The sequence below is a fragment of the Natrix helvetica genome (genome assembly GCF_964273705.1).
Source record: "Natrix helvetica genome assembly, chromosome: 1".
NCBI classification, from domain to species: domain Eukaryota; kingdom Metazoa; phylum Chordata; class Lepidosauria; order Squamata; family Natricidae; genus Natrix; species Natrix helvetica.
The window spans coordinates 197,809,584-197,832,926 of record NC_138548.1 but is presented as its reverse complement, the minus strand read 5'-3'; the positions used below and the strand labels follow the sequence as shown (position 1 = coordinate 197,832,926).

Below are 23,343 nucleotides of genomic sequence, written 5' to 3'. Positions count from 1 at the left end.
CAGTAAAATATATCACAACATCTCTTGGTAGTTGCCTTTGTGTTGCTATATGTGAATTTACCCTGTAAATTTTGTCCATCTTAGCTGAAATCTCACTGGGGTCCTCCATTTTTAAAAACGTGACCAAAGCATCTGCACAAACTTTTCTTAAATCCTCTCTAGGGTTCTCTCTTATGCCCCTAAGCCTGATAGCAAACTCCATGGATCTAAATTGTATCATAATAATCTCATTATCCATCCTTTGCATATTCCCTTCCATTTCCACAAATTTCAAATCTGTTTCTTTTGTTTTGGATTCCAAATCCACAGCTAATTGATCAATTTTGTTGTCCACCTTAAGAACCACCTCTGATAATCCCGTTGCGATAGTTTGCATATTTTTATCAATTTGATCGGACCTTTTTATAGTGTCTTGGACCATTTGTTTAATCTCTTTAAGTTCCTTGCCTATAAAGACCTTCAAGTCCTGGAGATTCATTGGGGGAGCTGCCCCTTGATCCGTTGCCATAATTAACAGAAAAAAAGGAGGACAGTTCTTTCCAGCTTTCTCACAAAATACTCTTCCAACTAGGTCAGGTTATGCAAACCGACTTAAAAGTTGTTAATAGCTATTTCAGCCGCCCCAGCTATCAGCAAGCAATTAGCTTTCATTTTCTTTAGGATTTCAACTATAAATCAACGCCATTTTGAATCCTTTGTTCTTAACCCACGCCTCTCAAATTCAGCAGTAGCGTTCTTTTTTTAAAAAGATTTTTTCCCCCCACTTAGAGCTTACTTGCAAGTGTCTTTCTTCCTTCTGGGATGTTGCTAGAAGTTGAGGCTGATCCCGGCGTCTGGCTCCACATTAGCGGAGGACATCAAAAGACCGGAGAATGCAACAACTGCGAGGGGGGGCATTCCTTGCCGCACTCCAGAGGTTATAAATCCTTCCGGAGGGCTACAAGTGGCTCAACCCGACAGCTGAATCTCTCCCTCGTAAATTCCAAGAATTTACGAGCGTCCAAGGCGTTAAAGATCTTAAAAAAACACCTCTACAGCCTAATGATCTGACAAGCTCAGAGAAAGCTTGCCATCGACGCTCAAGGAAAAACCGGAAGATTGATTGCTTTTTGATTCTGAATAATGTACATGGTTAAAAGATAAAGTAAACAATCAACATAGTTTATCCATTAAAAACAATGTAAAAACTGTAACAAAAAAAACAGAGAATAACACAGTCTAAACTTATAATGCCCATTTAACAGGCTCCACACTTCCATGGGATCCCCAGGCTTGATGGCAAAACCCAGCTTAGGGGGCCGTTCAGGAGGTGAAGAGTGTTAGGGCCAATCTCACTTCAGGAGGAATGGTGTTCTGAAGGGCGGGTGCCATGGCAGTAAAGGCTCTCTCTCTAGGTCCCACCCAACAAAGCTCCTTGGCTGATATAACTTGCCCCCACCTCTGCCAGGCCTGATGCCACTGCCTGGCAGTGGTGGAGGCAACTTGACTGCCAATGCCACTGCATTTTCCACCAGCTGAGGCTTCCAGATACTCTTCAAGAGCAGCCCCATGTAGAATGCCTATTTACTGAAAGGACCTGGTCTCCCCCCACCCCCCGACTATGTAATTCAAATATAGCTCCCTGCTTTCACAAAGGCTAAGAATTTGCTTTTGTTATTTATTTGCTATATTATTTGTTAGATGGGTAGCCTGTCTTTTCTCTAGGAGCTTAACAAAGCTCACATGGGTCCCCTTTCCTTTTATTCTCCAAACAATCAACAATTCTCTCTCAATACCCAATCCTGTGATCAGCAAGAGCCATTAGGTCAGTGTTTCTCAAAGTTGGCGACTTTAAGTCCTGTGGACTTCAACTCCCAGAATTCCCCAGCCAGCATAGCTGGCTGGGGAATTCTGGGAGTTGAAGTCCACAGGACTTAAAGTCGCCAAGTTTGAGAAACACTGCATTAGGTTTTCATGAGTGAGAACCTAGAAATCACAAAACAAACAAAAGTCAACTTTCTCCAGAGCTTTTATTTTGTTGTAGTTATTCCTTATGCAGGAAATGAATATGTTTTGGGGAAATGTAATATGCTCTAAAGCAGTGTTTCTCAAAGTTGGCGACTTTAAGTCCTGTGGACTTCAACTCCCAGAATTCCCCAGCCAGCTATGCTGGCTGGGGGATTCTGGGAGTTGAAGTCCACAGGACTTAAAGTCGCCAACTTTGAGAAACACTGCTCTAAAGTTATTTTATTTTCTGAATTTCTTTGTCTTTTATTTACTCATCTCCGGATTCTATCCTGCTATTTCTTTTTTTCTCCATATATTGTCTGCATTGCTGCTTTCATGCACTAGCTATTATGAGACACAAAATTGACTTGATCTTCAATCATGGTTGTGATTCCTTCCCTCCAACAGAAAGGAAGCTGTAGTGTGAGAGTATTACCCCATGAATCAGAAAAGTTAAGCCATGTAATACAGAAGCAATGACTGTGACAAAATCCACAGTGGAGTCAAGGTGGCGGTGTGGTTAGAGTGCCAAATTACAAGAAGGAAAGCATAGGTTCAAATCCCCATCGATTCACAGAGTCACTTATTTGCCTTATTTCAAGGGTTCCTGTGGGGATATAAAGAAAGTAAGGTGATAAAAAAAAAATAACTGTATGCCAAAGATGTAGGCTAAAATAGTGGTCCCCAACTTTGACGGCCTGGCGAGGGTGGTGGTGGTGAGGAAGAACCAGACTGCACAAGGGATGGGATGGCGCATGCATGCGCAGGCCAGCCCACCACTCATGGAGCCTGGTTCCGAATAGACCATGGCTTGGTCGTGGGCCCCGCCCAGGTGTTGGGAACCCCTGGGCTAAAGGAATGAAGCAGGCCAGTGATAAAGCATTAAGGTATAAATGTTGATGTGATAATCCTCACTATCATAGGGATTGTAAATTACTGTATAAAATAAATGTCTTTCAATTCAGGCAGACTTCAGTAAATGCTCTGTATCAATGTGTGTTGTAAATGCGCATTTTGGGCAATATAAAATAAACAGATGAGCATATACATGGTAGAGCAGTCATTCCTGGCCACTGTATTTTATAATTTTGTGTCTCCCAGATGTGACGCTCCCATTGGGATCGCACTGGCCGAGGATTCTGGATGGACCAAACTGAAGAAGTGTGGTGGAGGGCTTGGGGATGATTGCAAGATGTTGTTGGGCAAAGATAACCAAAAGAATAATATGGGGGTATCATTTTGGTCTTGCCAACCATACATGCAATGGTATTATTTTTTTAGGTTGGTCTTGAATAATGGCAATTTGGCTCCACTGGCACTTTTGCCCCTACTTATAGCTAAGCATTTCCTTTCATCTTTCTTGTTTCTGGGACCAGCAGGCTTTGCTACAGATGGAGGCAGGAAAAAGGAAAGAGGCATAGTTGCCTAGCAACTACACAGCTCTGTTCTGTTAATCCTGGACCAGAGAAATATCTGGACTAGGAGCAGAACAGGCAGCTATGCAGGCAGGGGGAGTCATAGCTATACCCAATATATTGTGGCCTGCTCAGACTTTCCTGGAGGTAGATGCTGGTGGCCGAGGGAATGCAACTTACTTCTCACGTATTTGCAGATATACAAATATGTTTGTCTGACAAAGTGCATGTGTTAACTATGATAACTAAATGGGAGCATCATGTACAATGGCAAAGTCATTCATCTAAACTCTACTGTTGGAACAGAATACAATAGAAAGTCGTCACTGTCATGGCTGCTGCTCCCATTTGAAAGCTGATTACAGGGCTAGATGACGCTGTACAGATTCAGCTGGATGGTAGGATGGATTTAGTACGCTGACCTGTGTCATATGTATACATACGTTTCTATTATGGGGCTGCTTGTTCTAATCTAACCTCTTGCTGACCCCATTCCACTCGACTCCACAGAGCTCAGAGGACAGTTCCCGCATCTCTATCACCTTCTTCCGCCTTTTTCGTGTCATGCGCCTGGTCAAGCTCCTCAGCAAAGGTGAGGGTATCCGTACCCTCCTCTGGACTTTCATCAAATCTTTCCAGGTCAGAAGGGGAATGATGAGAAAGTAACCGTTGCCTTAAATCTAAGACTTAAACTTGCTGCATACTTTGTTCTAGCAGGGTAGGAAGGAAAAAACATACTTGGGAAATGTGCTAACAGGAGCATTAAACACTGGTTTTGCGTCAAACCAGAAGGATCTGGCCCTGGCTGCAGACTTAGTTCTCTAAATTCACTGCTGCTTTTTTTCCCCCATCCAGGCTTTGCCATATGTAGCCCTCCTCATTGCCATGATTTTCTTTATCTATGCCGTCATTGGCATGCAGGTGAGCAGATCTTCCTTGCTGCATTTTTTCTTGCAAATGAATCTTTGCACAAATCTGAGTGACTTGTAGGCATTTGTGGGGTAGGAGTTAGAACTCTGCACCTTTGTATGAGGCTCTGTATTATCAGAACTGAAAGATTTGATTCTTTCATATGTGCATGCCACAGATATTTGTATGTGCGTAGGTGTTCCAACTAGCCTAAGTACTACCTACATTTCTATAGTGTGCAGATTAAATGCATAATGTTCCCAAGAAACATTTACTGCCATCTATGGTTGGAGCCAGAAAATTAGCTCTTGCTGTATTCTAGAATCATCATCCAGCTGCACTTCTAGCAACATAGCAGAAGTATTGTTTTTATTCTCTGTTCTTATAAAGGAGACAGAATGCAAGGAAGGCTGAATTATGTGCACCAGTTTTGCATTTGAGTTTTTATTTGTTGTATCTTTGTCACAACCCTGAAATTGGATTCCTTGTCTTTCAGACCTTTGGCAAAATAGCTATGCAAGATGGTACAGCCATCAATCGCAACAATAATTTCCAGACCTTTCCACAAGCTGTGTTGCTGCTTTTCAGGTATCACGCTTTCTCTCCTTCTTGTGCTCCTTCTTAATTTGGGAGAAGATAAGCAAATGGCTTCTTTCTTACTCCTTTGTTTCCAAAGGGCTCACAGAATCTGGCCCGATTCACAAACTAAATTCTAATTCACAAATTGTGGCTACATAGAATGTTAGGGTAGGGTAGGGTAGGATAGGACAGGACAGAATAACAGAGTTGGAAGGGACCTTGGAGGTCTTCTAGTCCAACCCCCTGCTTAGACAGGAAACCCTATACCATTTCAGACAAATGGATATCTAATATCTTCTTTAAAATTTCCAGTGTTGGAGCATTCACAACGTCTGGAAACAAGTTGTTCCACTGATTAATTGTTCTAACTGTCAGAAGAACTCCCAGCTGAATGTTTGGCCCAATTTAAGTTTATAATAAATCAGAATTAAAAGCAAGATTTTGGTATTTGGAAGCAGGGATAGACAACATTTATCAAAGCATTACTTTGTCCCAGCAGACTGGTTATACCCCCTTTAATACCACAAAAATAAGGACGGTGTGGGGAGCACAACTTGAATAGGCACCAAAGGAACTTTTCAAATGTACATATAAATAGTAGGAATGTAGTTGTGCTCCTTTTTCTACCCTGTTTCCCTGAAAATAAGATCTCCCCGGATAATAAGCCCAATTGGGCTTTTGAGTGCATAAGCCCTCCCCCGAAAATATTGCAACCCAGCAGCAGCCACGCTTGCCACCTCCTGCACCTCAAAAATAATAAGACCTCCCCCCAAAATAAGGCCAAGCGCTTATTTTAGGGGTCAAAAGAAAATAAGATCCTGTCTTATTTTCGGGGAAACACGGTATAATGGTGATTCAGAGAGTGCAATCAGTGAGTTTACCAAAACATGCAGTGCTTCTGAGCATCACAGATGATTTCTAACAAGTCTTTTATTACATCTGTTGTATCTGTTTTCCTGTCTTTCCTCCTAAAATGTAATAAAAAATAGATTCCATCAATATTAGCTTGACTGCTCTAGATGGGCACATATATTGTCATGGAATATATACCCTCCCAGGCTGACTTTCAGTCCTCGGATTTCCTACTTGTCTCCTATCTTAGATCTACCGTGTTTCGCCGAAAATATGACAGGGTCTTATTTTCTTTTTACCTACAAAATATGGCTTGGGCTTTATTATGGGGGGAGGGTTTATTGTTTTGGGGTTGCCGGGCGGCTGCTCTCTTGCAAGTGGGCTCCCAAAGAGCTGGCCACAGCCTCATGGGCGAATGGCTGTGTTGCGCTGTCGCAGCAGCGCAACACAACAGCCATGAAGCGACCACGCTCACGAGCAGCCACCCGGCAAACCCCCTTTGCAGCTGAGCACAGCGCCATTCACTGACCTAGGGGTATCACCAAGCCGCGTGAGCGACTGTTCGCTGCCACCCGACTCCCGCGGCTTGGCGCCTTCCAAATGCCAGTGAATGGCGCTCTGCACGGGTGGAGAAGGGGGTTGCGTGAGCGTCTGTTCCACTCTTGCTCACCCGCCTCCCAGCCTCATGATGCATGGCCCAGCTCTCATTACGGAGCCAGGGCACCACCACCGCCATCCCAGCTTGGCTTTTTCCGCGGCTTCCAACCTGAGTCTTTTTGGCAGTGGCCGCTCTGGGCGCACGCTCTATGTTTGGGCCAGCTGCCTGCACAGCGTACAACCATAGAGCGTGTGCCAGAGCGGCCACTGCCAAAAGACTCGGGTTGGAAGCCGTGAAAAAAGCCAAGCTGGGAGGGCAGCGGTGGCAGCGGAGGTGCCCTGGCTCCGTAATGACAGCTGGGCCATGCATCGTGAGACTGGGAGGTGGGTGAGCGAGAGCGGAACAGCCACTCGCGCAACCCCCCTCTCCAGCCGTGCAGAGCACCATTCATTGGCATTTGGAAGGCACCAAGCCACGGGAGCTGGGCGGCGGCGAACAGGCACTCACGCGGCTTGGCAATACCCCTAGGTCAGTGAATGGCGCTGTGCCCGGCTGCAAAGGGGGTTTGCCAGGTGGCTGCTCGTGAGCTTGGTTGCTTCATGGCTGTTGTCTTGCGCTGCTGCCATTTGCCCATGAGGCTGTGCCCGAGTCTTTAGGAGCCCGCTCGCAAGAGAGCAGTCACCCGGCAACCCCCCTCTTCAGCTGGGCACAGCCCTGCTCACCAACCTAGCGGTATCCCGAAGGCGCCAAGCAACACGATCACCTTTGCCTCCCCCCAGGTTCCCGTAGCTTGGCACCTTCGGGATACTGCTAGGTTGGTGAGCGGCGCTCTGCCTGGCCGGAGGTGGGGGGTTGTCCATGGGGCTTATATGTGGGGTGGGGGCTTATATTTTTGCCCAACAGAAAAATGTGGCATGGCTGTATTATGAGGACATGTCGTATTTTTGGGGAAACACAGTAATAGTATTTGACTCTGTTTAGTCTTCCCCCCCCAGCATTGCACTTTCATCAGGTGCATCTCCTAAATCATCCCCCAAAGAAATTCAAAGAGGGCTTTTTCTGTCTGTTTGCTCCATACTTTTTTACCTTCTCTCTGTTCTGGCAGGATACATTCAACCTGTTTTCCCCCATCTTCTCCTTCTAGGTGTGCCACAGGGGAAGCCTGGCAGGAGATCATGTTGGCCAGCTTGCCTGGCAAGCGCTGTGACCCTGAGTCTGATTATGAACCTGGGGAGGAATTCACTTGTGGTAGCAACTTTGCAATTGTCTATTTCATCAGCTTCTTCATGCTGTGTGCCTTCCTGGTGAGTTCCTGGCATAGAGTACCCTCTGCTCTTCCCATTTAGCAGCTGGATTCTAGCTCTATCAGCCTAGCCCTTCTTCTGCAGAGCCAAGATCCATCTCATTATAACTGCCAAACTAAAACATTGGTTCCCACCATGCATGTCAGTTTTGATGCACCGGTTGTGCTGCGTGAAAATAGACCTAACTAGGAGAACATATGTGTCATCTTGAAGTTGTTTCTGCAATTGGAAGCAAATTAACAGCTGGGAGCCAGAGTGGGTGCTGCTTAGCTATCTCCATTCCTGCAGTTTATCTCTTTAAAATTGCTCTCCCCCCTCTAGCTGCTGTTTCATCTCTGTTGCACAGATCCTATAATGTGCTTCTCCTGTTTCTCTGCTTAGTCAGTAACAGCAGGAGCAACAGCACTGTTTCAGCCTCAGATGAGGCTCTTGCATTGTTACTAATGATACCAATGATCTGTGTGTGGCTTATCCCATTTCCATTCCCCATTGGTTCAGGCTCAATTGCTAAAATGAGGAGGATTGATGCTCATGAACGTTCTTTGACAAAAAGGCCTCCTCCTATCCCAAATGTGGGGCATACTCTCCTTGTTGAAAAGAAAGGGCATTGTGGGCAAGTGATGTTCTCTAACTAAATGTCTTTCAATCAAATGCAATACAATGTAATATAGCTCCCCTCATCCCCAGCCAAAGGGGAGGCAAATGACAGTCCAGAATACTGAGAGACATCCTACCAATGTCAGCACACTTTCTGTTGTGTTATTGAATATGTCCCAAGCCCAAATCAAAGCAATGACCCTTAGAAAGACCTGCTGACTCTCACTAAGGCGCTCTGGCATCAATTCCTTTCCAACTTGAGTACGGTTTTATGAACACTTGCTGAGCCCAACCGGACTTATTTCTAAATAACCTTCACAGGATCAAGCTGCTTGCTTCTGATTTTTTGCTCTTACTGCCTCCTCATTTTAATCTATTAGATCATTAACCTCTTTGTTGCTGTCATCATGGACAATTTTGACTATCTCACTCGGGACTGGTCCATTCTGGGTCCCCACCACCTCGATGAGTTCAAGAGGATCTGGTCGGAATATGATCCAGCTGCCAAGTAAGAAACTTAATTCCATTTATTGAAATAGTTTCAGCAAGTGCTTTTAGAAATAGTAGCGGTATCTTCCAGAATTTTCCATCACAGACAATAAGGAGAAATCTTTAACTTCTCTTAAGCTGCACAATTTCTAGTGTTCTACTGTTACCAGAGACAATAGAGACAATATTACTTTCTTTCGATAGCTTTGATGCATACCACAAAAGGCATTGTAGATTATATAGTGAGTTAATATTTTGAAAGTGAAATATAAGTGGTAGTCCTGCCTGAGGAATTGGTACTATCGTTTCTAGATCATGATTTTACTATTTGAGAGTCTTTCCTCAGTGCTGAGTTAGACGACTCTCCATCCATCTGGAAATGGCACAGACCTATAATTGTGACATCGAGTATCCCAGTTGCTGACTCTCTCCTGCCTCTATTTGTTGCAAGACAGTCAATTTCTCTTCAGGATGCTGAGTGACAAAACCTAACAGATTTTACACACCCTGAGGATTTTCTTTGGATGGTTTCTAACTAAGGAAAAGAATGTCACTCAACAGCTGAGGATGATTAAGTCTGTTTCCCTCATGGATTTCAGTTAAAATAATAGCAACATCATTGAGACAAGTCAAAGTGTGTTTTCCTAGTAGTGACACTGTCTATTTCCTACATCTTTCTGATTTAAAATGTTCTTTGAAATGTGTTTCGTATCATTATTACTTTCTATGCTGCTGTTTGATAAACATTTGAATTAATGGGCCTCTGGTTTAAATCTATACTTTTAAAATAGTGTTCCTTTATAATGCTTGGCTATTCGTGTGCTTAATACATGTGAAAATGTAATGTATGCTCATGCAGATTAATTTAGAATACCTGCAGCCTATAATGATAGATGACATGTGTTTCACATTTTCCCATTCACCATGGGAACTGGAGGTGATGAGAATATTTCATCAAAACTAAAGGACATCAGGTAGAGGAAGCCTTAATTAAATAAAGGTTGCTCTTCCAGAGGTTACATCAAGCATCTGGATGTGGTGACCCTATTGCGCCGGATACAGCCACCTCTGGGTTTTGGGAAGCTCTGTCCCCACCGCGTAGCCTGCAAAGTAAGTCAACAAAATCAGATTCATCTGGACTATAGTGACCACTAACAGAAGATTACAGGGATTCTTGATTCAATTTATCTTTTAGAGGCTGGTGGCCATGAACATGCCATTGAACTCAGATGGAACTGTCACTTTCAATGCCACCCTCTTTGCTCTGGTGCGTACATCACTAAAGATCAAGACAGAAGGTAAAGCACTAATTTAATACAGAGAAGTATTTTGTACATGAAGAGAGTTCCTTTTTTCAGGCTTCTAGTTAAGCTTCCACAAACCTTTTCCCTGTTCTCAACAGCTCCTCCTATGTCCTACCTACCCTAATCCCACAGACTCCTCCCTTCTCTCCACTTTTTTCTCCTGCTTTTGTTTTGTGGAATAGCGGAAAAGAAATTAGATAAGTCTGTGATACCGTAAAATAATGCGGCTGTTTTAGAATCGTATGTTCTAAGGCTGTCCCAATATGCTGTTCTCAAGAGCCAACCTTTCTGTTTTATTACAACAGATGACAATGAAAGTGAGGCTTTGTGCCTGCCATTTAAATTGGTTTTCTCCAGGTGTGTTAGGCTACAACGGGAATACAGCTATAGTTATAAGGCTGGGAAGACGTTTATAGATCACATATCTAAACCAGAAATCTTTTTCTTCCCCATTTTCTTTTCTTCCCTAATTCATTTCACCTCCATCTGACTGTATTCCCACTATTTGTTTTTCTTAGTTCCCAACTACTTGGGGTATTTTGGATAACTTAGAGGAATCAGGAATAAAATCTTATTCTTCTCTTCTCTTATAGGAGACCTGGATATGGCCAATAGGGAACTCCGTTCTGTCATCAAAAAGATCTGGAAACGGACTAAACCCAAAATACTGGATGAGGTGTTACCTGTTGCAGAAGGTCAGTGTTCCTTCGTCCTTTCTGTTAAATTAATCTCTTATCAAGTCCCCAGAAAGTCAGGAGTGGAGGAAAGATTAAACATTAGGTTAGCTTAATGGGCCACTTAAATATTCACAGAATTTTAACAGCTGTTAAGACTTGTTTGGTGCTGCACCAGTTAAGATTCTGCAGGTGTAACAAAAATATTTTTTCCTGATAACTGTTCTTGATGCAAAATGGAAGTCATCCTTGAAAACAACAAAACGCACTCACTACAAGAACAGTGGTGCTATTCTCTTGTAGTTTAAAAGAAAAAGCCAAACATTTCTGTAACATCACCTCAAGGTTTTTAGGCTTTGAACTTAGCCACAGATTCCTAAATGCTTGCCTCTTCCACTGGCAGGGGAGGAGATAACTGTAGGAAAATTTTATGCCACATTCCTGATTCAAGATTATTTCCGTAAATTCCGTAAGCGCAAAGAAAAGGGACTGCTTGGACCAGATGGATCCCCAAGTAACTCCTCCGCTTTGCAGGTAACCCTACCACTTTTAAGACCAATCCCTTAAATCAGGGGTCTCCAGCCTTGGCAACTTTAAGACTTATGGACTTTAACTCCCAGAATTCCTCAGCTAGCTTTGCCAAGGTTGGAGACCCCGCCCTTAAATGGTCAGATGAGGAGGCCCTGAAACACAGATAGTTGATCTTTTTGTTTTGTGACCTCCCCCCATTAAGGCTGGACTGAGCTGCTTACAAGATCTAGGGCCTGAGATCCGCAGAGCAATGTCCTGTGACCTGGAAGGAAAAGAGGAGGAGGAAGAAGAGGAGGAAGAAGTTGAGGAGAAAATCATTGAGGAAGAGACAGCCCTTTACAAGGTAAAGCCTTTGTTCCAGTTGGATTTAAGGAAGCAAATTTGTAGTTGTGAAAAGGTTACAAGGTTGAAAGCACTTTATTGATTTTTCTTCAAAGAAAAGAAAAAAAAATAGATTAGGAAGAATGCTGGGTTGGAACCCTTTCTGACACATTAGGTTTTTAAAAATGTATTTACAGGAGATAAATATTTTTGCATGGAGGAACTTTCACTCATGTGAGCTCTGTTCTCTGAAGTGAGAAAACGTTTTTTGCTAGTTTAGTAAGAATGAGGTGTCCATTGTGTGGATGACTGTTATCAATCTAGAACAAGGCTACTGTTTATTGGAACCTTCTTTGGAGTAGAGTATAGTTAGCTTCATATTCATAGTAAAACCTATGCTTTGCTATGTTTGACATAGTGGCTGAAGGTCCTAGGAAATCATGAGTTTTAGTTGTCCCTTAGACATGAAAACTGGCTGGGTGACCCTGAGACTGGTGGTCTCTGTCAACTCAATCCATCTCTCATGGTTTATTATTGTAAAAAAATTATATTTCTATAAAAAGAAGGCAGGATATAAAGCTAATAAATAATAAAATATTCCATTTGGGAAATAATTTTGTTGGAACTGGGGTTTAAAAAATGCTTAATTTTCTTCTCCGGTTGGGGTAGCCCAGCTTTTTATTTAATCATACAGCTTGTTTTTGCACAGCTTCCCATGGTGCACCTCTAACATGTGGACTACAAGTTCTAATAAGCTGAGAATTATAGCCAAGTGTACCACAAAACCCACTCAAGAGCATGGGATCCCTGGAGAGTGTTAACAGAGCACTTAACTCCAAGCACTAGTTGCTCATTGATTTTCCTTTGGCTTTGATTTGGTTCGATATCATTATTTAAGTTAAGACAGGTTTTCAACATGGAAATAACATGAATAGATTTTAAAAGATGAATTATTTTGAAAGTCAAATCCTAGTGCCCCTCCAGCTAATTGCAAATTCAGCTAGCCAGTTCTGTTTTTCCACACCTACTCTTCTCTGCTGAAATTGGAAAAGGTTGCTACTAAGTTTCTAAGAGAGCAGATGCATGTACAATATGGTGTTATGAACTAGAGAAGAGAAGAGAGAATTTGAGATTTTGGGAGAAAGGGAGTGAGAATTCTGTCTGCAGACTTATAATGTGTTTCTAGCTTGACGGGGCTAGAAAGTCAGAGACCCATCTTTTTCCAGCAGGTTTGGAGCTAAAGAATATACAGCAATTAATTTTCTGTGAGTGAGCAAAGTTTACATTTACTTCAGATTATTCCAAGGGTGTTCGCAAGGGGGGAGGGGGTTAAAAAAGCCAGAATGATGGCCACAACCATGCATGTAAAAAGTGTTTGATTGTATGATTGGGGCTGCCATCTATACTTTTTTGAGCCCCTCCCTGTGGACACCCATTGTTCATTCTCCTTTTCATGATTGCATTGTTTCATATTCAGTTTATGAGTGTTGAGCCTGGGCATTACAATTTCTTATCCAACTTCAAACCCTAAAATATTGGATTATCATCAAATTGTGGAATTGGAAGAGACTACGTGGACTTTTAAACAATCCCTCTGCAATTTGCATTAGAACTGATTAAACTAGGCTCAAGAGGGTCCATGCTCTTAAAAATATCCCAAGATAGAGAACCCTCAACCCCATAATACTTCCACTGTTGTACAGATCCTACCATTTAGAAGTTTTTGTTTGTATTTTAAAAAGAAATCTAGGTTGGTGCGACTTGTAGCTATTATTTTTGTCTCTACTTTCTGTGGACATTAACAAGTTCCCCATGGTACCTTTTAACATCATGAATCAGTATCAAGTCTCCCATTAATCTTTTCTCCAATGGAGCATCCCAAGTTTCTTTAAACTGTTTTGGTAGATATATCCTCAAGTTCCTATATAATCTTTGTTGCTACACAGTACTCCGGTTTGGAGTAGAAGAATATAGGTACTTGATGCACCTTTTGTGCAATGCTTCTTTCGATGAAGCCCATAACTATATTAGCTCTTTTAGCAGCTACCTCACACTGCTGATTCGTGTTCAGCTTGTTCTCAGTGACTAAGTCCTTTTCCTTGTATGATGTTGCTGCAAAGCCACAAATCTCCCTTTTGGAGGACATCTTGTTTCTCTCAGTTCAGACTTCTCACCTGTGCAATCTCATTCTGTATTTTTGAGTGTAGAGACCAAACCTTCAATTTCTGCATCATCCACCTATTATCCAGGTCATTAATAAAGATATTGTATAATACTGTCCCCAAGACAGATCCTTGTGGGATCCCATAAGTTACTGCTTTCCAATTTCCAGATCAGGTTTTCATGTCATTTCATGCTCATTGTTTTGGGTATAGTTAACCAGCCATTTCCTTGGCCACCTTCATGCTGTGTCATCTAAACAACCTTTGAATTGTTTATCAGTGAAAACATTGTATGGAGCCTTGTCAAAAACTCTGCTGAAAGATGGGTAACTCAGATTCTCAGCATTCTCCTTATCTAAGTTACCTTGCCAAGAAATGCAAGATTTGTTTCTCAGGACCTATTTTTGACATATACTTACTAACTTTTAGCAATCATAGCACTGTCTTCAAGACACTTTCAAGTGGCCTGGTTCCTACACTTCTCATTTGAAGCATTGTAAGTGGTCCTTGCTTGTTAGCTGTTCCTTCTGTTTCCAGTGAACATCCTTTTTTATTCTCAGTTCCTTCTTGAATTCTGTAGTCAACTACATGGGCTTCTTTAGGCGTTTCCTAGTTTTCTTCCCTCCTAGTATTGTTGGAGGCTATGTAACCCTTAATTCCCTCTTCAGAAAGTCACCCTCACCTACATTTTTGTTTTTAAGGTTTTATTTCTATAGCGCTTTTCTTACTTCATTAAAATTTGCCTTTCTAATATGCGTGGTTGGAGTTTGTTTTTTATGAAACTTTTTTTTACTAAAATCAAGAGTTGTAGGAATGTATGGTTACTTGCTCCCAAAGTTCCTACCACTTTAATATCCTTAATCATCTCGTCCTGGTTAGTAAGTATCAAATCCCAGACAGCAGATCCCTTAGTGCCTATCTCAATCATTTGAAAAAAGAAATCATCACTAAGGACGAGTAAAACATGTATGTGACATCTTACGTTTGGTAGACTTTATCTTCCAATAGATATCTAAATAGTTGAAACCTCCCTTCCGAAATACACCAAGGGGTATTGGGACTTCAGTGAAGCTTTTTCCTCTTCTGACTAGTTTGATGATTTATAACAGACTTGTAGCAAGTTATTGCTTCTATTAGCTTGCCCTGCTATATTAACTCAGATGCTTTCAACACTTGTACTACCATCAGTGAATTAGACTAGCTATAGGGAAGTTCATACCTTTTAAACAGCACCAACCTGCCTTTTCTCTGATGTTGACTGTTCCTCTGAAGCAAGCTGCACCTCTCAAGCCATCCCGTTGCGTTTCTGTAATCACTGTTTTATCATACTGGCCTTTCTGTCTCATGAGGTCTGACTGGTGTTGCTTGTTACTCATCCTTTATGTATTAACGTAGAGACATTTAAGATAATGGGTTAGATTCCCTGTTTTGACCTCCCTGTATTTCTTTTCTTCTTCTTAAACCTTCATATGCTGGATGGGTCATGCGTGTCTTACAATGTCATTTGTGTCCAGTTGGATGAGTAGAAAGACCTGTGATCAGCCATGCCGAAAAGTCTTGTCAGGGTTGTTTTGACACATCTCAGATCTGGGCACCCAAAGGGCAACATATAAAAGGGTTCTCATATGTTTTCTCTTGTTGGGTCACTATCTTTCATCTAAGGATTGTTAACAGTACAAGGAAAATACAGAAAAACCTGAAGTGCAACTGCTAAATCCATGCAAAAATGCCTTGCCTTCCAGAATTATACTTAATGCAAAAAAAATAAATCCAAATGCGTGTAAGATTGTGGAAGATAGCGCTCCCATCAATGAAGCTGCTTGCTGCAGAATAGTTTAAACAGAGCAGATGAAGCTGGGAGTGGTCATAAGGGCGTGGGCGAAACATACAAACATATATAAACTGAAAGATGCCATTAATCACAATTCTTTATAAATAAATGTTTTTTTTCTGAAGGCCTGGGTTTCCCAGTGGTGCAACTGATATTGATTTTACTTTGGAAATCAGAGTGGGATATCAATTTGGTCTGATTACAGAAAGGATAATTAGGACTGCTATTTTGGGAATGATACATATACAGTCTAAAGAAAACGGGGAGACACCAGAGCAGTGGTGGGTTCTGGATTCTGTTCCAACCAGTATGGTTGGAACGGCCCCAGCGTCACCCACATGCATGTGTGCAGCACACGCGCACAGCAAGCGCATGCGACAGCTTTAAAAGACGGTAAGGAGCTTGGGCAGGCGGGTGGGCCCTCTGGAGCACTGTACCAGAACGGTACCCGGTGCTCCGGGCAGGATCTGGTACGCCTGTACCGGGGCGCACCGCCTGCCACCTGCCACTGCATCAGAGCAAAGAGCACCAAGGACTAGAAAGCTGCAGGCATGCGAATTTGACAAAGGAAAAGAAGCTCCGAAAGTAAGACTGAGGTTGGCACATAGATTTGAAAGAACAGGCTCGGTTTAAAATATCTGGCTAGATCACACGTATAACATATTAAGCTATCCAGGAACAGCAATGGACAACAGGAAAAGTATTGCTTTCTAAGGCTTCCTTCCTTCCTTTTTCCTTCAGAGTTCTGAGTTATATAGTGAAGCCCCTGAGCGCCATGCCTCAGTTGCTGAGACTCCAACAGAACAAGAAGACAAGACTGTGGCCTCTCAGCACCTCTCTAAGACCAGCTCCTCCCATGTGTTAAATGGGCTGAAGCCCTATGAAGAGAACATTAGTGTCAGTGATGAGCCTGCTGACTTGCCTCCTGTTTCCATTCAACGCAGGATAAACAGGTGCTGAAGGGTTGAATGGGCTTTTGGACAGGGGAGGAAAGAAGGTAGTTGTAAATTCAGTGGGGCATAGTAAATTATGGGAGGGGAAAGAGCTTGGGAGACTGCGATTTCTCACAACCATATAATTCTATCCAGGCAACGCTCCAATTTCCCATCAACAGTAGAAGAAGTAGTTAACAATACTGAAGCTTGTATAGAGGACACCTCAGCTGAGCGAGGAAACTATAGCCGGGAGGAAGACTCTGAAAACCTGCCCCCACATGGCACGTAAGTGTTACAGCTGTGGGTTTCCATTTTTTTTTCACTACCAGTTTGCTCATGCGCGCATGTATGTGACACTTCTGCGCATGCATGCTGGATTTTCTTCTTGGTACTCCACTTCCATATTTTTTGGGGGGGGTTAACTATCCAGTAGATAAATAATATCTCTTCCAATGCCATGTCCACAGTCTATATATGGTCCCTCTGGATATTTTCACCAGCAGAGGACAAAAGGTCAGATGAGCAGAACATTTGGAGGATGTCCTCTCACCTGAAAGAATAGAACTTGAGCATCGAGTAGGGGCAAAACTAAGCCTTCTAATTCTTCAGAACCTATGTCTGACTTGGAGGATACTTCATAATCCCCAAACTCGTAAAAACAATGGTGTGAAGCAGAAGGGCAATGCAAAAGTACAAGGCTTACAAGATCAGCCACCGTGTCTGTAAAGTTGTACTCGGGAGCCAGGAATATCTCCCTTAAGAGCTAATAAATGTGATCTGAATATGGGAGAAGTACTCCACTGTTTCTGCAAGAAGGCCTTCAATAGAACAAATACTGGGAGCTATGGTTGTCATCGGTGTGTCCCAAATCTTGCTTTACTTGCTCAGCTAGACTGAACTACCCACCTTACCTGCTTTTCTGAATAGGAAGCACTTTGGTCCTCCTATTTTTGTGCCTGGACTGGACTTGGATAAAGTCCAAGCTGATTTCTCTTCATGGTCAGAACGTCATAATCCCTGATTTTAGTTTACCAGACTGTGTCCTTTATCCAGGACAGTTTGCTTCTGGCCACTTTATGCAGATGGAGGGGTTATTTTTGAGGGATCGCATATTGCAGTTGGCTCTTGGCTATCTCAGTTTATGCTTTGCAGGCTTAAATTCAACTACCTTGGAACTGAGCAGATGAGTTTGCCACTCCAATAAAAATGCCCAGTTGTCTCATCTGATCTTTCACACATTCAAATAAATTCAATTATTGGGAATAATCCACATAATGGGCTGAACTATGTGGTTGCATTTCTCATACAGGCAGCCTCATCTGCACAACCCTCAGTCCCACCAGCATCGCTGGCAGAGTGGCTACGGGGGCTCTCTGCCTCTGCTCTCCCATCGGCTCAACAGCAGACCGGGCAAAGGAGTCCTGGACGGGAGGCAGACCAAGCGCCGGCGCCTCTTGCCTGCCACTCCCGCAGGTCAGGATGATGGGGATTTGGTGTAAGGTGGAGAGTAGCTGGAAGAGGGAGGCAAGAAACTGTGCAAACCTGTCTTAGTTGCAGGAATATTTGTCTATCACACCACAGAAAACTATGTACGGTATCTACAAACGAAACAACAATGTTTGTACAGTCTCTTTAGGACCAATGAATGGCAACAGGCTGGGGGAAAGAATAGGAGATAAAATTAAGTTTGGAAACGGTACAATTTCAAGACAAACGGGAAAAGTTTGGAAACACAGGCTTTCAAGTGAAGAACTAAATGCAATTGAATAGTCCATTGGTTAGAATGGCTATAAACAACTGTAGATTTACTTTATCCACTGTGTTTTCACTTGCATTCCTCCTTGTGGTCTTAGAAAAGTGTGTAGTCATACTATGTTTAGCTTTTAAAAAAATTATGATGAGGAGCCGTTATACATTTAGTGAACGAATAAATATATATAGTAGAGTATATATTTGACTAAGCTAAACAGGGGGCTAGTAGAAGGTGGTCCTGTGCCAATGGCCACTTAACGCCTGCTCTTCCGTCACTTTCCTTCTTTGGCCAGGCCGCAAACCAGCCTTCAGCATCCAGTGCCTGCAGCGTCAAGACAGCTGCGATGACATCCCCATCCCAGGCACCTACCACCAAAAGGCACCACTGGGTCGAACACACGTGCAGGTGAAAGAGCATGAATAGAGTCTTCTTTCTAAGAAGCAGCAAGATCCTTCTTGGAAAACAATATTCTTTTGCTCTTTGAGTTCCTTCCCTGTTGCTCTCAGTATGTGAGGACCGTTTATGACTCAGACATTCTATTAAGATTGCTTCATGTGTTGTAGGGATGAACCTGAACTCTGAAAACAAGTGTAAGTGTCTCTGTCTCTCTCTCTGTCTCTCTCCCCCACCCCCACCCCTCTCTCTCTCCAACTCCTCTCCCACACACACACACACCAGTTTGGCCTCTCCTAGCTGAATGATATGCTGTCTCCCAGTGGTGGGTTTCCAATTTTTTTTACTACCGATTCACTCGTCTGTGTGCTTGCACTCGCGTGCGATGCTTCTGTGCATGCTCAGAAGCGTCCAGGCGGGTGGGCAGAGCCTCCTGCTGCCACTATTACTGGTTCACCCGATCCGGGCCGAACCGGGAGCAATCCACCTCTGCTGTGTCCATTTTAGCAGTCATGTTGTATGTAAACTCAACTGAACATTTCAGGATGGTCTTCTGTAATGCTTCACCTTTCTTCACAGAGAATATGTGACAGTAGTTGAACTTGTAATATGGTTGCTTTATGATCAAACCAGGTTAATATTGTTCCTATCATTGGCTGTTCCATTATTTGATTGTACCATGCGTCAAACCATTTACGCCCACTCTTTCCAATAAATTTCCAAATACCTTGCCAGCATGCTGGCTGAAAATTATTGCAAGTTAGTTCCAAACAGCTTCTCCAACCTAGAAGAAAATAAACACACATTGTTTCTCTGCACTGTTATCTACCTGGAGTATCCCAGTTTTCATGGCTCTTCTCTCCCACTATGCTCTAGTATCAGTGAGCGCACCAAGCTGCTTCTGCTTTTCCTTGGAGCATTTCTTCCTCTACTGTAGCTCCAAACGGTTCACTGATTGGCAAAAGTTCTCCACATACGGTTCCAGACACTGAATCATTGTGGGCAGGGCAGGAAAAGACCGTGTCAACTTGAGATGGCCTTGCTCTGCCCACAGTGATTTTGGATTTCAAGTTGTCAAAAGACTAAACTGGCCTTTTACTTTGTAAACCGAAACGCTGTTAAAAAGCACAGCAGCACTACTGTTATTAGGCTGACTGCGTTTCCCGTTCTCTTTCAGTCCCACCAGGGCTATGGCAAGTATAGCTCATGGCACAGTGGCAGCCACACTTCAACATCATCTTCCTCGCAATCATGGGCCACGCCTCCAAAACGAGGCCGGCTGCTCTATGCTCCGCTCATCCTAGTGGAGGAGGAGAGGGTGCCAGGATACAGCTGGGAAAAGAATAGCAGCAGCCTTCCACCCATGTCGCATGCCCACTGGTACAGGAATGAAGCCGAGCTGACCTGCCACACCTACGGAAGCCTCAAGGTTCCAAGCCCACTCCGGCACAGCTCCGGTGGCAGATCTGGCAGCGCAGACAGTCTGGTGGAGGCGGTGAGTGTGGGACCGATCTCTGTTTCCTTCAAGTACTTTCATTTAGACTATCACACTAAAGATACAAGTTGCACAAGCAATAACACAAGCAGTAACACAAATAAAAGGGCTGCATTTCTTTCTATTTAAACTCTCATAATGTAAATTATATACCCCCAAAAAATTAAACAGGAAAAAAAAAAAAACAATGTGTCAAAAGGGTGTAGAGAAAGAAAAATCAAAAGTATATGAAAAAGTGAAGAAAAATTATGTTAATGAGTAGCTGTGTTATATTAAGCTTATCCAAATTGTTACAAATAAATTTTCAACACTAAGGTGAACCAGAGAGCTACATTGTGTAGCCTTTTCTGCCAAATAAAGCCTTTCAAAGGCTGAGAAGTGACAGATTTCATGGAGTCGTAATTCGGTACACATGTCCTTCCAGTATAGAGAACTGAATATAGGACAGAATGTTTTTGTTTTTTTAAATAATTTTTTTATTTTCAGACAAACACAAACACACAACGCATATAACATAAAAGCCTCTTCAATTACACACAGGGTGTCAATTGGTTACAAAGTCTTTTTGTGTCCTTTCCGTGGTCCTCACTTGAATTTTATCAAAATTCACATATTGACAATCAAGGTATCTTTGTATACATTGTTATTATGCTTCCTCCTATTCTAAGTCATTCTATTATTTTAGCATTGATAACATTATCTAATAGTTTCCAATTCCATGTTACGTTGTTCATTACACTCAAAATTTAACTATATTTAACTAAATTTATTGTGACATCATTCTATTATTTTAGCATTGATAACATTATCTAATAATTTTCAATTCCATGTTTTCCCCCCATTATTAGTATCGTCAATCTAATATACTTATATACAAATTGATCATTAAACATCCATTAAGCCTAACTATTATTACATCCTTTCAACTTAAAGCATATTAAATTTAAAGTAAATTTATATTTTGACAATTAATTACATCACCCCTGAAATCATCCAATGATATTACATTTTTATATTCTATTCTATATAAAATTGTTTAACTTTTATAAAAATGCTTTTCAACATCATCTCCATATCCTCACTTATAGTATTGTATAAAATTTCATATTATCAATCCAGTATATATAAATGCTTTGTTATCATTATTAATCATTTATTTGACTATAGCTATTATTACATTGTACATAGCACTCAAAATGTAACTACATTTAATTAAAATTTATTGTGACATTTCATTTCATCATCCTGTATCCTTCCAGAGATAGTGTAGTCCAATATCTCTTGCCATTTGTAAAGTCTATATTCTAAATGTTTTCTTGATTAAGTCTTATGTGGATTTCTCTTAAGAACTTGTTGTTCATTATAACAATTCGAAACCCTTTATCTGCTCTATTTATCAGCTTCACTTTTGTTATCATTAGTGCTTTTGCCGAGATTACTCTCATTATTTCTGCCAAATTTTCTCTCCTTTCTTCATTTTTTTTCTGACATCCGAAATGAAGATCCGGTTCAACAATTTCTCCTTTCCATATTTCACACCTGTCATTTCCTTCCTCTGTCAGTTTGCTGTAGGACAGAATGTTTGACCAAGGTATTTTAGAGAGCAAACAATTCCCAGTCTTCCATTTTAGATCTTCACTTGTTGGAAGCCTTGGAATAAATGATCTGCAAGTAAATTATCCTTTTTTGGTTAGTTTTCAGGTATAATACTGGGACCACATTGATCTCTCTCATGGATGACCAGTGGCAGGACCAGGATGGAGCAGTGCAAACTTTCTCATCCTATTTGACCTCTCAGTGGACCATAATACTAAACTTGCCTTTCTTCTTTGTCTCCTAGGTGCTCATCTCCGAAGGTCTAGGCATGTACGCACAGGACCCAAATTTTGTGGCCTTTACCAAGCGGGAGATTGCTGATGCCTGCCACATGACTCTGGATGAAATGGAAAGTGCTGCCACGGATTTGTTGAGTTGCAAGTCTGCTGGTGGTGATAGTACCAGCCGAGGTGGTGGAAGCCACCTTCTGTACAGCAGTGATGGGGAACATAGCGGAGCTGAGAGTCTAGGCCTTGTTTATAGCGATGAGGAAAGCTTCCGTTCCCGTGAAGAAGAGGACTTGGCTGACGAGATGATCTGCATCACCACTTATTGACCAAAAAATGCCCTCCCAGCAGGGCACAAAGAATCAGTGGCTGCAGAACTGTTCAAAACATTGCTACGATGGTTATGGTTATTTAAAAAGCAATGGAGTTCAGGGTTAAGAAGTCAAACGCCGTCCTCACATTGACCGTAGCAGAAACAATTATTAGAAAGACTGGATAATAAGCTTTCCTGATTTAGAGAGTCTGCTCTTTATCTTCCAGGCTTTGGCTCTTCCAAAAATGGCATAGAAAGGGTTCTGGAGTTGAACTGGAATTCCCATACAATTAGTTGTACTTTTTTTCATCAAAAACAATAGATATTGTTTAAAAGATCTGGGATGGGAAGCTATTTTGCCAGATCATATTAAAAAGAGAGAGAGAAAGTAATTATTCTCCATCTTTTCCCTGATGTCCACTAATTACAACCAGTTCTTTTATAGTTGTTTTTCCAACCTCATACCTTCCAGATACTTTGGATTTCAGCTTTTATACTGTATTTTCCCAGCTTCCCATAATGATAAATGAGGTCAACATCCCACAAATGCTCTTGGTATCCTGAGCTTTATATAATAAAGAATCCAGAACAACCTCTGGAGTTCCTCTTCGTATACTCCCTTGAATTGAAAGAATGTGTATGATTTGGGGGAAGTTGTCTGTGGGTGGGAATCCGAAGTATTAAAGGGAAGGCTATCATGATGAAATTGTATGAATTTGGAAAAAAACCTTTTTACAGATGTTACTTAATCCAATCTATTGTGCTCATAGAAGATTTCCCTATGTCTATTGCCATACATACTAGACTAACCTCCCAATCCAGGAAATTCTGATTTCCCTAAATTAAAAATGGGTAACTTTCATCTAATTTCCTGAATTTGCCCAAGGTTGCCCAAGTTATCCACATTCAACAGCCAGCTACTGAATAAAGATGATGTAATTTTCTGCATTTGCAAGGGGGGTAGGGGCAAAAGCAAAAGAGACTGTTGGTCTTTGTTGATAAAAAATACTTTTAACAGATTGTATTTCCTCCTTGCAAGGCAAAACTAAGTAGAATTACCCTCTTAGGACCAAAGTCCC

At 42.0% G+C, this 23,343-nt stretch overlaps 1 protein-coding gene across 1 annotated transcript in view; it reads left to right on the top strand.

Moving 5' to 3' along the window:
- The window catches only part of CACNA1F (calcium voltage-gated channel subunit alpha1 F), a 71,134-nt gene extending 48,334 nt beyond the window's left edge, over positions 1–22,800 (top strand). The window contains exons 34-49 of the mRNA XM_081967959.1: positions 3,912–4,040; positions 4,257–4,322; positions 4,807–4,898; positions 7,484–7,643; positions 8,621–8,748; positions 9,743–9,839; positions 9,925–10,027; positions 10,627–10,728; positions 11,111–11,241; positions 11,441–11,581; positions 16,294–16,505; positions 16,641–16,772; positions 17,797–17,960; positions 18,533–18,645; positions 19,811–20,128; positions 21,969–22,800. Coding sequence (XP_081824085.1) covers positions 3,912–4,040; positions 4,257–4,322; positions 4,807–4,898; positions 7,484–7,643; positions 8,621–8,748; positions 9,743–9,839; positions 9,925–10,027; positions 10,627–10,728; positions 11,111–11,241; positions 11,441–11,581; positions 16,294–16,505; positions 16,641–16,772; positions 17,797–17,960; positions 18,533–18,645; positions 19,811–20,128; positions 21,969–22,280 — 2,400 coding nt within the window. The 3' untranslated portion in view covers positions 22,281–22,800. The remainder of the gene's footprint in view (positions 1–3,911; positions 4,041–4,256; positions 4,323–4,806; positions 4,899–7,483; positions 7,644–8,620; positions 8,749–9,742; positions 9,840–9,924; positions 10,028–10,626; positions 10,729–11,110; positions 11,242–11,440; positions 11,582–16,293; positions 16,506–16,640; positions 16,773–17,796; positions 17,961–18,532; positions 18,646–19,810; positions 20,129–21,968) is intronic.
- Positions 22,801–23,343: the final 543 nt, after the last annotated feature.